Source organism: Dermacentor silvarum, chromosome 3, assembly GCF_013339745.2.
Source record: "Dermacentor silvarum isolate Dsil-2018 chromosome 3, BIME_Dsil_1.4, whole genome shotgun sequence".
In the NCBI taxonomy this organism is placed as follows: domain Eukaryota; kingdom Metazoa; phylum Arthropoda; class Arachnida; order Ixodida; family Ixodidae; genus Dermacentor; species Dermacentor silvarum.
Window position 1 is genome coordinate 141546648 of NC_051156.1, and position 14801 is coordinate 141561448.

The 14801-nt window shown below is 48.9% G+C and overlaps 1 protein-coding gene across 1 annotated transcript in view; it reads right to left on the reverse strand.

Annotated features, from left to right (window-relative positions):
- The window catches only part of LOC119444825 (SEC14-like protein 2), a 95766-nt gene that overhangs the window by 16304 nt on the left and 64661 nt on the right, over positions 1-14801 (reverse strand). Inside the window, exons 7-8 of the mRNA XM_049664754.1 lie at positions 13868-14036; positions 6383-6469 (exon numbers count right to left, since the gene is read on the reverse strand). Of these exons, the coding sequence (XP_049520711.1) occupies positions 6383-6469; positions 13868-14036 (256 nt within the window). The remainder of the gene's footprint in view (positions 1-6382; positions 6470-13867; positions 14037-14801) is intronic.

Consider the following 14801-nt stretch of genomic DNA (forward strand, 5'->3'; position numbering starts at 1 on the left):
GTCATACGAAGCAATGCCAAGTGATGCTAACTTATACGAAGTGTATAAGCATTTCCTCGTGATCCGTGGCATCGGGGAACGCCTCACGAAGCACTTGCAGTACGAGCACACGTAGGGGAAGTGGGGCGAAATTATGCACAGTGCACGGCGGTGCGCAGCAGACGACACGCCGGGATGATGTCACGGCGCATGCACAGTAGCAAGCAGCTGGAGGGATCTCGGCCTAGCCGCCGCCAGAGGCGCCTGCTGCAGTCACGGACACCGTGAGCATTCGGCGCTAATGCGGGGAAATGGAGAAGCGCGGATGGCGTCGGCAGCACATCTGCGCGTTGCCTCGTTGGTGCTACTACAATTCTTTTCTCTCTCTTTCGCTCTCATTTTCTCTTTCTCTCTCTCGAGCATAGCGTGCGACGCGCGCACTCTCTCTCACGCTCATTTTTACTTTCTCTCTCTCGAGCATAGCGTGCGACGCGCGCAGTCTCTCTCGCGCTCATTTTCACTTTCTCTCTCCCGAGCATAGCGCGCGACGCTCCGCGAGGTGGTTGCTAGGCAGTGCAGTGGCAGGCGGCACAGATTACGGTTGGCTTAAACAGCTCCGCTGTTAACAACTGGGAATGTAGACGGTAATGTTTTTTTTTTTTTGCTTGATGTATGTCCTTGTATGCAGTTGGTTCATTTCCTTCATTGTTTTTCACAATATGTTCCACACGGCACAAGTTTCAAATGCTGGTATTGGTGCTTTTTAAGTCTGCTAGTCATGAAATGTTCCAAAGCAAGCTATCGCCTCAAAAGCTACAGGTTCTGGAGTGGCCAAGGTTGTTCATAGGAACGTTACTAGAACCACATTTTAGTTTAGGGTGCCTCGATGCCAGCGCCGCCGTTCAACGGCGGCGCTGGCATCGAGGCACCCTATTTTAGTTCAGACTGCAGCGCCCACTAACAGGGCGTCATTGAGTGTACCAGTGCTTTTTTTAATATAGGTCGGTTAAAAAACGACATTATCTTGTAGAATTCCGCATTGTGAGCAATCTCCTATGTATTTACATAGACTTGGTTAAAAACAATATGCCATGTAGGGAATTCCACTACGTGCATCTGTTTAGCTGCTATTGCACGTAAATGCCAATAAATAATTTTCTAGCAAAAGCCACTCATGCCTGGAAACATTTTACAGGTTGAGCTGTATAGCAAGGATGTGCAATGCAGTCGTTGCTTCGGTTCCAGCAACAATATGAGAGGATACACAGCTGCTTTCGCTTTCTGAAAAAAAAAAAATTGTCGCAGTTTCACCCGAAAGGCGAAGCATCAATTGAGATAGCAAATAAGTAGAGAGCTATACGGAGTAAGGATAGTACTTTTATCAGCTGTATAAACTTGGACATACAGCAGCACCAGCAACGCGCAGAACTGTTGTCGACGCCGTCGGCGTTTTATCCGCGTTCGCACCGAACGCGCGTGGCCTTAGTGACTGTTGCCGGTGCCTCTGGGGGCGGCTCGGAGGTTTTCGACGAGATCAGAACGGGAACCTCGTGGAGCAGCGTCGGAAATCTTACCTACCTTGTCGCATCGCAACGTTTATATATATATATACGCATTTGGTGCCGCAGCTAAACGTCCCCTCCCCCCCCCCCATCCCCCCACGGCATTTCGCGCCACGGAAGAAGTCGCGTTTGCTCTCTATATATGGTGATTGTAACGGAGGAAATAGACGCAGCCCTTCAGGGAGCACGGCGCAGAACGCGCGTTTGCTCTCCGACGCATTCGCTCCCCGTGAAAGCGCGCGTCCCTCGCGCCCTTTAACTCGCACATACAGCGTCCGGAGCGCGGCGACGATTTCAGCGCCGTTGACGTCATACGGAACCTCACGGCAACGGCGACGGCGACGACGACGCCGACGGCAGAAATCCGCTTTGGAGTGTCCATATAATTGGTATCGCAATAAAATCTCGCGAAATTTAGTGGTTAACGAATGGAATAACAACTCGATATAAGACCGTTAAGAGCGCCTTACCCGTGGGCGCCACCATTGAGCGCCTTCTGAGCGGAGTTTGCTCGCTTGTTTACAATGGCCACGACGGCCGTATAGGCACGGCTCAGGCAGCCGCTATTTCGCCACGATGTTGAGGGCGGAGTGGGTATACAAGAGAAGACATTTGCTAAAACTATCGAGGAAGTGTATAGCTTTCATTTATCCGTTCTCTCTGTCTTGCAATCTTAATGATGTGTAAGAACACCGGCTGATGGCGACGAACGTAGTAAGCCTGATGTTTGCTTGTACCCTTCACTATATCGCGGTACGAAAGAAGGAAAGAGTGGAGAAGGAAAGGCAGAGAGGTTAACCAGTTCAGCACAACCGGTTTGCTACCCTACACATGGGATCGGGATGAACGGGAATGAAAGTTGGGGAGGAGAGAGAGAGAGAGAGAGAGCACATAACACAGCACACATCATCGTCAGTCACAGTCCGTCACTCTTGTGTGGTATGTGACATCACGGCCACAGCCGCTTGTCCAAGCCCGTTTCTTTTAAAAACCTAAGTAGTCCCTTCGTCGCCTTCAGCTGCGACGTCTTCTGTCCACGACATGTGAGAATCACCTCAACTGACATTGGTATTTTGTCAAGGTGCGCTAGAACGGACGCCAGGGACTGTCTCTGAACATTATATTCAGGAAAAGTCGCATAGAATCTGCTCTATCGTCTCCTCGCAAAGACAGGCATTGCAAAAAGCGTTGTCGGCCATTCCAATCAGAAATGAATAAGATTTAGTGAATGCCATCCCTAGCCATAAGCGATAAAGCATAGTGGCCTCTCTTTGGCGGAGTCCAGTTGGCATACAGAGATGCATTGACGATTGCTGCGGTTGGTCTGGCCGCTTGGTGTGCACCATAGAGAGAGCGTGATCTCCGGTGCAAGCACTCGAAGTCTGCTGGCTGCGTTGGACCGTGAGAGTGGTATGGCCTCTTCCTGTGTGTCGTCAACAGCTGCCCGTGCGGCATTATCGGCGTCTTTGTTCCCTATGACACCGCAGTGACTTTGAAGCCACTGAAATGCCACGTGGTGTCCTTTCTCATGTGATGTATGGAGTAGGTATCTAATATCGAATACGAGCTGTTCGTATGGCCCGCGACGCAGAGCAGATAGCACAGATTGTAGGGCTGCCTTCGAGTCATTGAACATTGACCATTGTCGAGGTGGTTCCCGATCGACGAAACAAAGTGCAGCGCGAAGAGCAGCTAGTTCCGCAGATGTCGATGTCGTTGGGTGGTAGAATTGTTACGGCCGCGCGCCTGCTGTCATAATTGTACTACCCTATTTTTCTAGTACGCTGTAATTGTACGATCAACAGTAGGGGCGTGTGTGCGCACAGAAGATGCCTGTTTATATTCTGGCGTTTCACGTGCCAGAAGATGGTTATAGTTATGAGGCACGCTGCAGGCTCCGGGAAAATTTTAACTACATGGGGTTCATTTCGCGTGCACACAACCAACGCACGGTACACGGGCGTTTCTTGTTTTAACGCGACAACGTTAAGAGCCCCCCGTGTCGCAGAAAATCCGGCGTCGGCAACCGGCGTCGGCGTGCGATGTCGGCGGGTGGCGGATAAAATCATCCCCAACCACGCAGGCCCTCGGATCATATTTAGGTACATGTGTATGGCCACGCCTTCTTACATGACATGCTGTTTATGCGGATTATATTGCCACACCATTCTATCATTAATGTTGCTCATACCTTGTCTTGCATTCTTGGCAAAGCTATTCCTCGGAATTTTGGGAATGACAATCCACAAACAAATGTCATGAAACGAAACACCCACAGCGCAAGCCTTTTATGTTATTTAGTTTTTTTCATTTCGCCCCCATCGAAATGCGCCTTACAAACTTTCGGTTTCGTGCATACCGTGACGCTCTCGCTCACGCGCCACGGTCCCGCAGTTTTACATACAAATCGGGTGAAGTGCACCTATAATACCGTGACGCTCTCGCATACGCGCAACACTCCTAGAGCCCAATACTCTTAGCCTTAAGCCATGCTCATACGGATGCTTCTCTCGTGCCAAAGTGGCTCTTTGAAACGTCTGGCTCGTGCGTCAAGTGCCAGTTTCTCACATTCTTCCCTCGTGACAGTTAATGCTTTGAGACGTTGCGTTAGACTGCGCTGCCTTCGGGATCGGCCCACATTTACCGTCACATGGAAACCTACAAAGTGTGTGTAGTCCACCTTTAATGCTATCGCGCTAAAATTTTACAAAGCAATGAAGACAACATAAACTACAAGTCAAGAGCCACAATAATCTTACCCTTTGCGATACCAGGGTCCTTCAATATTGAAGCGAAGTTTTCCTTGCCTCCCCGCCCGGGTTTGGTGTGGCTACTCTGTGCTGCTTGGTCGGTCGGTATCTCGGCGGGTATATTTGTGGATTGATGTACGAAGGCTACATGGCGTCCCGAGTGTAAACTAGTTTTTATCATTTCTGTATATGCTAACGAACAAAGTTGCGCCAGTTAGCTCACCTCCGTGCTACATCACAAAACAATAAATGCATACATAAAACATGAGCACACAGTGTCTCCTCATAGGTATATCTCTAAAGCACAGTGACCTCTTAATGGAATAGCTCATTAAATTCAACTGATCCTTTGAGCGGCCTGATTTTCTTTGATTTAGCTAGTCCGTATGTGCCACTGGTCGGGTGCCCATCCGTGGCCAATCCTCTAGAATGTGCCACTGTGACGCAAGAGGTACGGAATGCTTAAATGTAGCTCGTCATGTGTTGTATTTCTCTGTACATGCTACACCCGTCATAACCATTCTTCACTTGACAAGCATCTGACGATCGCTTTCGTCGCAGTGACATCGCTGCGTCGACGTCCCACACGTGGCACCCATCTGATTTGGGTGTTTGCATTCGGCATGGCTTGCGAGCGCGGTAAACCATGAATATACAAAATGCCCCGCAATAAAGTTGCTGTGAGCTTTGTGGCGGATAAACATAAACATTACATGAGGCTGCACGCTGCGTAGGATAAAAGTAAACACAAATGTATGCATCGCCGTCAATTGTATAACGAGAAATTATATAACCTCTTCACAATTAAGTTTCGCTTCAAATAGATTCCAATGGGTTTGTTGGACCTGCATAACTTTTGCGGCCTGTTTTCGCAACTTCGTTTACTGCTGCTTAAATTACGTAGACAGTTCGGTTCATAATGCCAAAGTGCAAGCCTTCCCTTCGTTGGTATAGTTTTGCAGGCTTACACCCCTCTGAACAGCGTTTCGTGGATCTATCCTCAGCAATCAAATCTTACTGAAATTCAAAATATCCGGCGAACGTTCTTGCACGATTCGGTTGGCAACCCCTGTAATGTCCTTCCGTTTTTTTTTAAGTTAAAGCACAACATGCACAATAAACATTTTCGCATTCTTGAGGATGCTTGGTTTGTGCTATGTGGTTTGCGCTCCTCTCGATAAGGTATGAGATCAAACTGTTGGTGCAAACAAATAACGTTTTTTTTAGATACTCTCTAAGTACCTTTTGTTACGAGTAAACATGATGATAGCTGCCACAAATGACACCAAAATAGCTTTCATAGCCATGGCTAATAAACTCACGCGCTATATATTTAGGTGTGCACCACGTGGTGGAAAACAGTGCGCATTTGTAAACTACGGTTTCTGTAACTGGCCTATAGCTAAAGTTCGTTGTCGTGTAACCTCTTCGCCAATATGAGAGACAACAATTCATCTGTGTTAAAATAGTGACGGCTAACAGTGTTAAAACAGTGTTAAAACAGTGTCATATGTTATGTTGTCGACATGTTAAAGAATCTAGGGAATGTTTTAATCATTACGAGCACACACAAGGAAAGTTAATGACTTCGAACACAAATTTCGGTGTTCTCTTTCATATTGGCACGCCGTGTACAGCAAAATGTTTTTACCGACTTAACAGAAACCTTCAGCTCACGGCAAACTATGATTTCGCTATTCAAATATATGTAAAACGCAGAAACGCTTTCATTAGACAACTGCTGAACCAATTTGAATTAAAAATTTAATGCACTTGAGAGACAATGCTAAATGCTAGCAAAAGTGAGAAGCAGAAGTTTAATTTACGAGCTGGGATTGTTAACAGAAATTGCCAACTAACGCCATGCTTAATATATATATATATATATATATATATATATATATATATATATATATAGAGAGAGAGAGAGAGAAGCGCGAAGTTTACAAATCTCCATTCCTATGCACTTTATTTAGTAAGTGCACCTGAGCTGAAGCTGTAGGACATGTGACATAGTCACACACCAGCACCCTTAAGGCAGCAAATGTTTTGGTGTGTGCAACAGCTGAATACTCAGTGAGTTTATTTTACCTTTGCCGAAGACGTGTATCTTCTTCGCTGTCTCTTCGCTGAGGAATGGCTTCACCATGTTGTATATGATAGGGTAGATCTTGGGCGCTGAAACAGCCATCACGTAGGAGGCGGTTAGAGATGTGGTATTGGTATAACCCTCAGTTATTTCGTTCAGAATATAACGCTTTCTTCTTTAAACATGCACCAACTGGTGGTACCATTGCGACGAAGTGGTTGCGAAGCAACTGCTATTGGAATTTAGAAAGAACGCGGTTTTCTGAATTGATAAAATGAAAGGAACCGAAAGAGACCCGTAAGAGAAAAAAAAAGTTGAGCTGTATTAAAAAACACGCTTTTGAAAAAAAAAAAGAAACGAAGTGGCCATTCTCAACCCCTTAATGTAGAAGGCTCCTCCACTCAGCCCTCCACTTCAAATCGATGATGATGATGATATGATGAGGATGATGTTGATAATTTATAGGCATCACCTTTGAAACAGGGCGGTGCCAAATAGTCACCTAGCCTGCTTGAGTTACTCAGGTATGTTAATACCTGCTTTTCATTTTAGCACTTTGGTATACATCTCTTTATTCTTATTTCTCTTCCTCAAAACTTCTGTATTTGCGTTGTACCGCTAACGATGCCTGTAACGGATCCGGGCGTATTAGTCTCTTTCCTGCTTTTTTTCCCACCAATACTCTAAACGTCTCTTACTTATCTCGACTGCTGACTGATTGATGCTTCCGTCCCCTTTAAATCCAAGCGCTTCTGAAAGGCGTACGTAACCTACAGGTCTCACTCGGGTGAATACATTCGCATTCCACCAGGATGTGCTGAGTGGTCTCTGGATTTTTCCTGCGGAATACACACGCCTCATTTTGTTGAGAATATTTGCTCCGGTATGTTTTTGTCCTTAGGCAACCAGCTCGAGCGTCAAATAGCAAGGGCCCTTCCCTTTGTGTTATCGTACAAATTTTCCTTTCTAATTTCTTTCTTATTCCTACAAATCTCCATGGTCATTTTTGTTTCCATTCTTAATTTGCATTCAATTAACTGTCTTTGTTTCTCTCACTTTGTTTCTAATGACTCCTGGTTGTCTATTTACCCTTTGAATTGCCCTGTACTTGGTTGCCGACTTTCCATTCTTCCATTCTGTGTCCACGTTTTTCAGGTACAGAGTACTTGTGCACTTTGGTCACACATTTCTTTTGGTATATTCCCTATTCCCTCAGTCTTTCTTGAAAACTAATCTTGCTCCGCGCTTCTCTGACTTTGTAAGAGGCCCAACCCATGTCACCCTGCACTGCCTCGTTTGTGTTTTTACCGTGGGCTCCCAGAGCCAACCCGCTTACCAATCTTTGGTTAACTTCCAACCCCGACAAGATACCCAATTTTAAGCACATGATGGCATTTGCGAACGATAGCGCTCACAATGTTACTCCATTTCAGATTCTATGCTCCCTCCTATATTTATTCTGGCCCCAAAGTAGTCTACGTATCATTATTGCTGAATTCCACTTCCCCTTTATTTTCATATTAACTTGGTGGGTGCTTGAGTAAGTCTTTCCTTCGTTTATGTATACGCCGAGGTATTTATATTGCTTGACTATGGGTACGATTTCGTTTGACTCGTCTCTACATTAAAGTTCATATTTCACGATTCCACTGCGCTAAACTGAAGGCCTAGATTTGTCACTGCGTTACCACACTTATTCGCAAGCGTCTGTAAATATATTGCATTGTCTGCTAGTAACACTATGCCGTCCGCGTAGATCCGTCCGGGGGCCTTCTGTTGCACCTTTTGTTCATTACGCATGTAGGATAAACCAAACCCTAATTTACTGTTTTCCAGTCGTCTTTCTGTGCCCTTAACATGAAGCGTGAACAATGGAGACAGAGGACATTCTTAAGTCAGACCTTGGTGAATTTCCACCATTTCACTGCATTTTCGTCCTTCCCATACAATTTGTACTCGGTTGACTCTATATATCTTTCTCCGCAGCTTCCCGAAATTGTCATATATGCCTTCGCGCTTCAGAATATCTCATAATTCCCTGTCTACGTTTTCATAGGCTCGTTTAATATCTAAGAATGCTATCCATAAAGGTCTATTCTGAGCTGCTTAAATCTCTATGACCTGAGCAAGTACAAACATACTATCCTGTAAGCTATCTGCCTGGTCTGAACCCATTCTGTTGTGCTCCCAGTACATAATTTTTTCCCACCCACTTCTACAGTTCTAATTTTGTGGCTGGCATTGCAATTATAGATATCACCGATGTTACCGTAACTGGCCTGTACAAGGTCGCCTTATCCTCACCACATTTGCCTTTGTAGATCAGGCTCATCCTGCTTTCGCGCCATCCAACCGGAATTTTCTTCGTTGTAATCACATTCTCTATGACATTAGTGAGCAGTGCCTTGCTCTTTGGACCGGGGTTTTTGATTAGCTGTATTGGGATTTCATCGGGTCCTGCATGCTGCCGTGTTATTAGGGACATTTTCTTCTGCTTCTTTCCAGTAAACGTTTTCTATGATTAAAATTTGATCATCTCAGGCTTTTCTCTGTTGTTACTGGATCTGTTTGAGTCTGAACTACGCTTTATTTCATGCTGAAGTTATCCCTAATAACGTCTGTGATGTGCCGCAGCGCGTCGTCTCATTCGAAGACGTTACCGTCTTCATCCATTATAGCCGTTGACGAATTTTTAGTTGGAGCTCCGAGTGCTCTTACAGGGTTCCAGGATTTTTTTTTTTTGGTGTGCCTTTGTCTCTTTGCGAATGATATGTTGAGGAAGTGGAGGATGTGCTTCGAGTGGAGGATCGTTAGAGAATGCGGGGGTTACTGCGAGGGGAGATCGAGTAAGCCAGAACAGACGCAAGAGCAAAAGACGTGTCGCGACGCCACCGTGAAGTTTCCGCACCAGCCCAACATGACGTTATGCATTTTGAGGACGTTTACTCGGGTCTAGTTTGCTGTTTATCAGTAAAGGTAGGATGCAGTATGTTTTTACAGGTGCCAATGACTAAAAACTTAGCAACCTTCAAAAAACGTTTACCACTCCAGGATGGCCCGAGTACTAGACAATACTTTTAAATGTGTGACGTTACACTGACGTACAAGGCGCTTGGATTCCGGTGCAAAATTTAAAATACACAACGTTTGGACATAATTTCTTTTTTTAGTAATCAATCTCTCTCCGACAAGTTAACGGAAATTGAATTTTGAATGATGTGTAGTGTTTAATGGCGCAAGAGCCAGCTATGAAGTATTGAATGAATACTTTATTAGACTCAAATGAATGACTTCTTCCATTTAGTATCCCATAAAAGGATGATGCTCTCGGTAGAAAGCATAAAGCGAGTAAACAAGCGAGAAGTCATTACGAGCACTGCATCATCCACAGGACCAACCCATTAAACGTTGTAAGAGAGTACATCCCCTGGGGGGGAGAGAGTAAACATTTTATTGCAAAAATAAAAGGTAGTAAGAGTGTGGGAGGGACCCCTAGTCCGGGGTCCCTAGAACGATCTCAGCGACAGCACGGGCCCGTTGAACTAGGGCCCGGCGGACCTCGGGAGGCCCGTCGCGGAGGGCATCCTCCCACAGCTCTTTGATGCGGAAGGGGTGCAAGATGACTGGCAGGGGAGGGAATAATTTTGCGGTGCACTCCACGGTGACATGGAACGCCGTGGGGGAGCTTCTACAGCCCGGGCAAGAGTCTGCGTAGCGGTCAGGGTAAAATTTATGTAGGGAGAGGAGGTTGGGAAACGTGTTTGTTTGGAGTTGGCGGAGCGCCACCTCTTCCTCTCGCGAGAATGACAGCGGCGGCGGACCCATGGTGTGTCTAGCTCGTGTATAGTATTTTAATACGTCTCTGTATGTGAGTGGGGAGCCCGCCTGATCTGGACTCCGATCCTCGTCATGCCGGGCAGCTCGGAGGGTAATTTCTCGAGCGACCGCGTGTGCGCGGTCATTACCCGGCAGTGAGGCATGGCCAGGAGTCCAGAGCAAGTGGATGCGCTGTGGGGCAGATGTGTCTGTGTTTGGGGACTGGTGTAGGATGTGGAGAGCTGCCTTGGAGAAGCCGCGTCCCGTCGAAAACGCGCGGCATGCCTGCTGGGAATCGGTTAGGATATACACCTCCCCAGGAATCTGGAGAGCGTGTCGCACAGCAAGCGCTACTCCAAGGACTTCTCCGTGTCCAGGTGTAGAATTCCGTAAGGAGGCGGCCGTAATAAACGTTTCAGCGCCATCCAGCACTACCACGGAATACCCGTTGTGGCACCGAGCAGCATCCGTGTATAGGGTATTTGTCTCAGGGATGTCACCGAGCATGCGCACCAGGTACCGTACACGGGCGCGCCGGCGTCCCGCGTCATGCTCAGGATGCATGTTTCGTGGTAGTGGGTGCACCTTTAAGGCTGTACGGACCCAAGTCGGAATAGTGATGGTGATGTCTTCATCATAATTGTGCAAAACTGGATGTCCCAATCTCGAGAGCAAGTGCCGCCCAGTGGGTGTGAGCAAAAGACGTTGTCTTTGACTGGCCCACTGAGCTTCCAATAACTCACTGAGAGTGTTATGCGTCCCTAGGGCTAGCAGACGTTTCGTGGCGGTGTAGTGTGGGAGGCCGTGGGCGAGCTTGGTCGCCTTTCGCAGCATTGTGTCGACCCGTATCTGCTCCGACTGCGTAAGTCTGTGGAAGGGAAGGTGGTAAGTAATGCGACTGATCACACAGGCCTCCACCAGGCGCAGTAGGTCCCGTTCCCGTAGACCTGAGCGCCTGTTGGAGACCCGCCGAATCATGGCCAAAGTCTGTTCGGTCTGCCGGGACAAGAGAGATATAGTGTAGTTCGCCTTCCCATTCGCCTGAACGTGTAGTCCAAGAATGCGAGCACGGTCTACCTGGGGGACAGGAACGCCATCCACGTGCACCGTGATTTCGGGTGGAGGGGTAATGCTACGTGCGCGGATGAGAACAAGCTCGGACTTTTGTGGGGCACAGGACAAGCTGCCCTGTCGTGCGTAAGCGGTGACGATGTCGACGGCCTGCTGCAGTCGATCCTGAATGGTCCCGTCTGACCCTCGCGTCGTCCAAATCGTGATGTCGTCTGCGTAAATCGCATGTGCAACATGGGGGATCTGGTCGAGCTGCTGAGGTAGTCTTGCGAGGGCGATGTTAAATAGAGTGGGGGACAGAACTGATCCCTGAGGGGTGCCGCGACCTGTGAGGCGAATCGTATCTGTCCGATGTGGTCCTATTCCAATGGTGGCTGTTCGGTCCCGCAGAAAAGAGCGAATGTAGTTATACATGCGGCTGCCGCAATGTGATTCTGCGAGATTTCGAAGAATCAAATCGTGTGCCACGTTATCAAATGCTCCTTTTAGATCAAGGGCGAGGATGGCCCTCGTCTGGGCACGGGACGGGGGGCCGATAACCTCTTCCTTGAGCTGTAGAAGCACGTCCTGCGTGGAGAGATGTGCCCGGAATCCGAACTGTGAGTGGGAGAAGAATGACTGTCGTTCGAGAAAAGGTTGCAGTCGCCGCAAAAGCACGTGCTCCATTAACTTTCCGATGCATGAAGTAAGGGATATTGGCCGTAAATTTGCTATGTCTACGGGCTTTCCTGGTTTGGGTATTAGCGAAATGTCAGCATGACGCCATGCCTGTGGGAGCGTGCCCTGACGCCAGTGATCATTGAATAGCTTTGTCAGATGATGGAGGTCTGAATCACTGAGGTTACGAAGGGTGGAAAATCTGATACGATCTGCGCCTGGGGCCGTGTTTCGACGGAGATCTTGAAGTACCACGCGAACCTCATCGATTGTAATGTCCGCGTCGAGTTCCTCATTAGATTGTTCTGCGTGCGGGTAATTCAGATACTGTGGAGGTGTGCCGGTAGGGATGAATCGTTTTTCTAGCTCTTTGAGAAGAGCAGCCGGATCGTCTCGGTACTTATGTATTAAGCTGAGTAGGCGATGAAATGTTTGCGTCCTTGTATTTGAGGGATCTATGAGTGCGCGAAGTATCGACCATGTTTTCGCGGTGCCTAGGGTGCCTGAAAGACGCTCGCAAAAACCTCGCCAGTGTTTCGGACGAGTGTCTCAGCATATTCTTGTGCCCCTGCGAAATTTGGGCGATACGCCGGCGAAGCTTGCGATTGAGACGTTGGCGTTTCCAACGCCGCGTGAGCCCCCTACGTGCCTCCCACAGATGCAGTAGGTGCGGGTCTACGTCCGGGGTCGCAGTTGTGGTAACCAGTGTGCGGGTACACGCATCTAGGTCAGAAGAAAGGGACTCGATCCATTGCTCGTATCCTAGACCTTCAGGAGGATTCTGTCGGCGCTCCCTGAACCGCGTCCAATCCGTGATGCGCACTTTCCGCTCGGGACAGTGTGCACTCTGCAGTGGTAGGGTAGTGGCCACGATATAATGGTCACTGCCTAGATGTTCATCGAGAGGACCATGCGCAATCACTGGTCCTGTATTTTTGGAAAAGTAAGGTCTGGGCACGTGTCACGTGTGGACGCTGTTACCCAAAGTGTTGGGTTCCCTGGGTCTGTATGTAAGGTGTATCTCAAGTTACATATGTCATCCCAGAGTCGAGTTCCTTTGGCTTCAGATTTGCGGTACCCCCAAACTGTATGCGGAGCGTTGAAGTCACCGCACACGAGAAGGGTGCGCCCAAGGCGTCCGAATTCTATTAGAAGACGATTGAACGAGTGTTGTGCGGTGAGCGGGGAGAACTGTACACGTTAAGTATGAAGAGACTGCAACTGTTCTTGCCCTGTGTAATGATTTCAAGAATTTGGTGTGGGATATCGATGTTTATAGTGTGGGAGTTGCACGTTAAGTGTTTTGATACTAGGGCTCCCACGAGTGGAGAGGTACCCGTAAAGTGGTGAAGCCGGATAGGGAAGGGGAGCAGTTTGGTTCCTGTAGGAGGATAATATCAGGTTGATGTGTGGACATAGCAGCGTACTGTTGCAGGGATGCCCTTTTCCGACGGTATCCTCTGCAGTTCCACTGCCAGACCACGAGCTGCTGCTTGCTAAGGGTCGCCATCATCCTCGAGAGAGGAAGCCGCGGGCGTGAGTATGGGTGCGATCTTCTTGCACCTGTAAGGGGTGGCTGGGGACGCGCGGATTTGGAATCCGGCAGGGGTGCGCTTATAGAATCCAAACGGGAGACTAACTCTGCGAATAGGGCGTGTGTCCGCTCTTCTGATGCGTGTATGACGCTTATGATCTCCTGCCGGAGCGCTAGAGACTCCTGCCGCGCGCTCTCTATAGCTGCCTGTATTCTGGCGTTTGTGCGCTCTATTGCAGCTTCCAGCTGCGCATGCATGTGAGCGTGGCGCGCTTCATGTCACGGCGTAGCCGCGCGATTTCGGGGAAAGGATTACTGTGGGTGTTCGGTAGGGGAGTAGAGGGGGACATGTTGTGGGGTGAAGGTTGGGGGGGGGAGCGAGCTGTGGGGGATCCCGCGGGCAACTTACTCCCGAGGTGCCGCCTTGGCATTGGTGTTCTCCGGGGCCTGGCCTGCTGACGGTCCGGGGTAGCTGCTGAAGTTGCCAGCTTGTTTAGTAGTGCCTTCTTGTAGGGCGGCGGGGATGCCTGAGACGCCGGGGTAGTCTGACGCTTCACCTGGTTGCGGGCGGAGGACGACTGGGAGCGTGATCGGGAGCGGGATTTGGAGTTTACCCGAGCCTTGGGGCGGGATCTGGACGGCGTCTTCGAACGAGACCGCCAGCTTTCTTGAATGATGTTCCAGAAGCAGGGGTTGTCGCTGATGGAGGATCCGCATTGGTGGAGGCCTTCAGTTGTCGCTGTCATCTTCGATGGCTTTTTTCACCCAGGCTCTGTTGAAGGGTTGTCGCTGGCGTTGCGGGCACTTCGGTTCAGTTGTAGATGGTCCCCTCCACATGATTTGCACCGGGGAGAGCATGGGGTGTTGATGGGATGGGATTCTCGATGCCGCACTGGTCGCAAATAGTGACGTCTTGGTGTGGGGCAGTGGTCGGCTCGTGTCCCAATTTGAGGCACGTTTTGCAGACTGGCTGGGGGGACGGTGTGGTAGCAGCGGAGCTCTGCCCCAAGAAATCGGACGAAGCGTGGCACACGTAGGCCCTCGAACGGACCAGTGCAATATTCGTTGACCCATCATTCGAGCCTGTAGTATCTGGATTCCAGATGCTTGCATCTCTTCTACCAGCATATGTGAGGAGGTGCCTGGTTCCAGTCCCGGAACGATACCCTTGCACGAATCATCAGGGGCGGCTAGATATGCAGCACGGGTAGTGTGGTTGGCTGATCGACAGTTCCTGTATATTGCAGGGCGTCTGCGACGTGCGATGATGGTGTGCTTACTATTGCCAGGTTTGTGTTCTGGCCGGGTCCTAGGATGAGGTCTCTCCGGTCATTTGGGCTCAC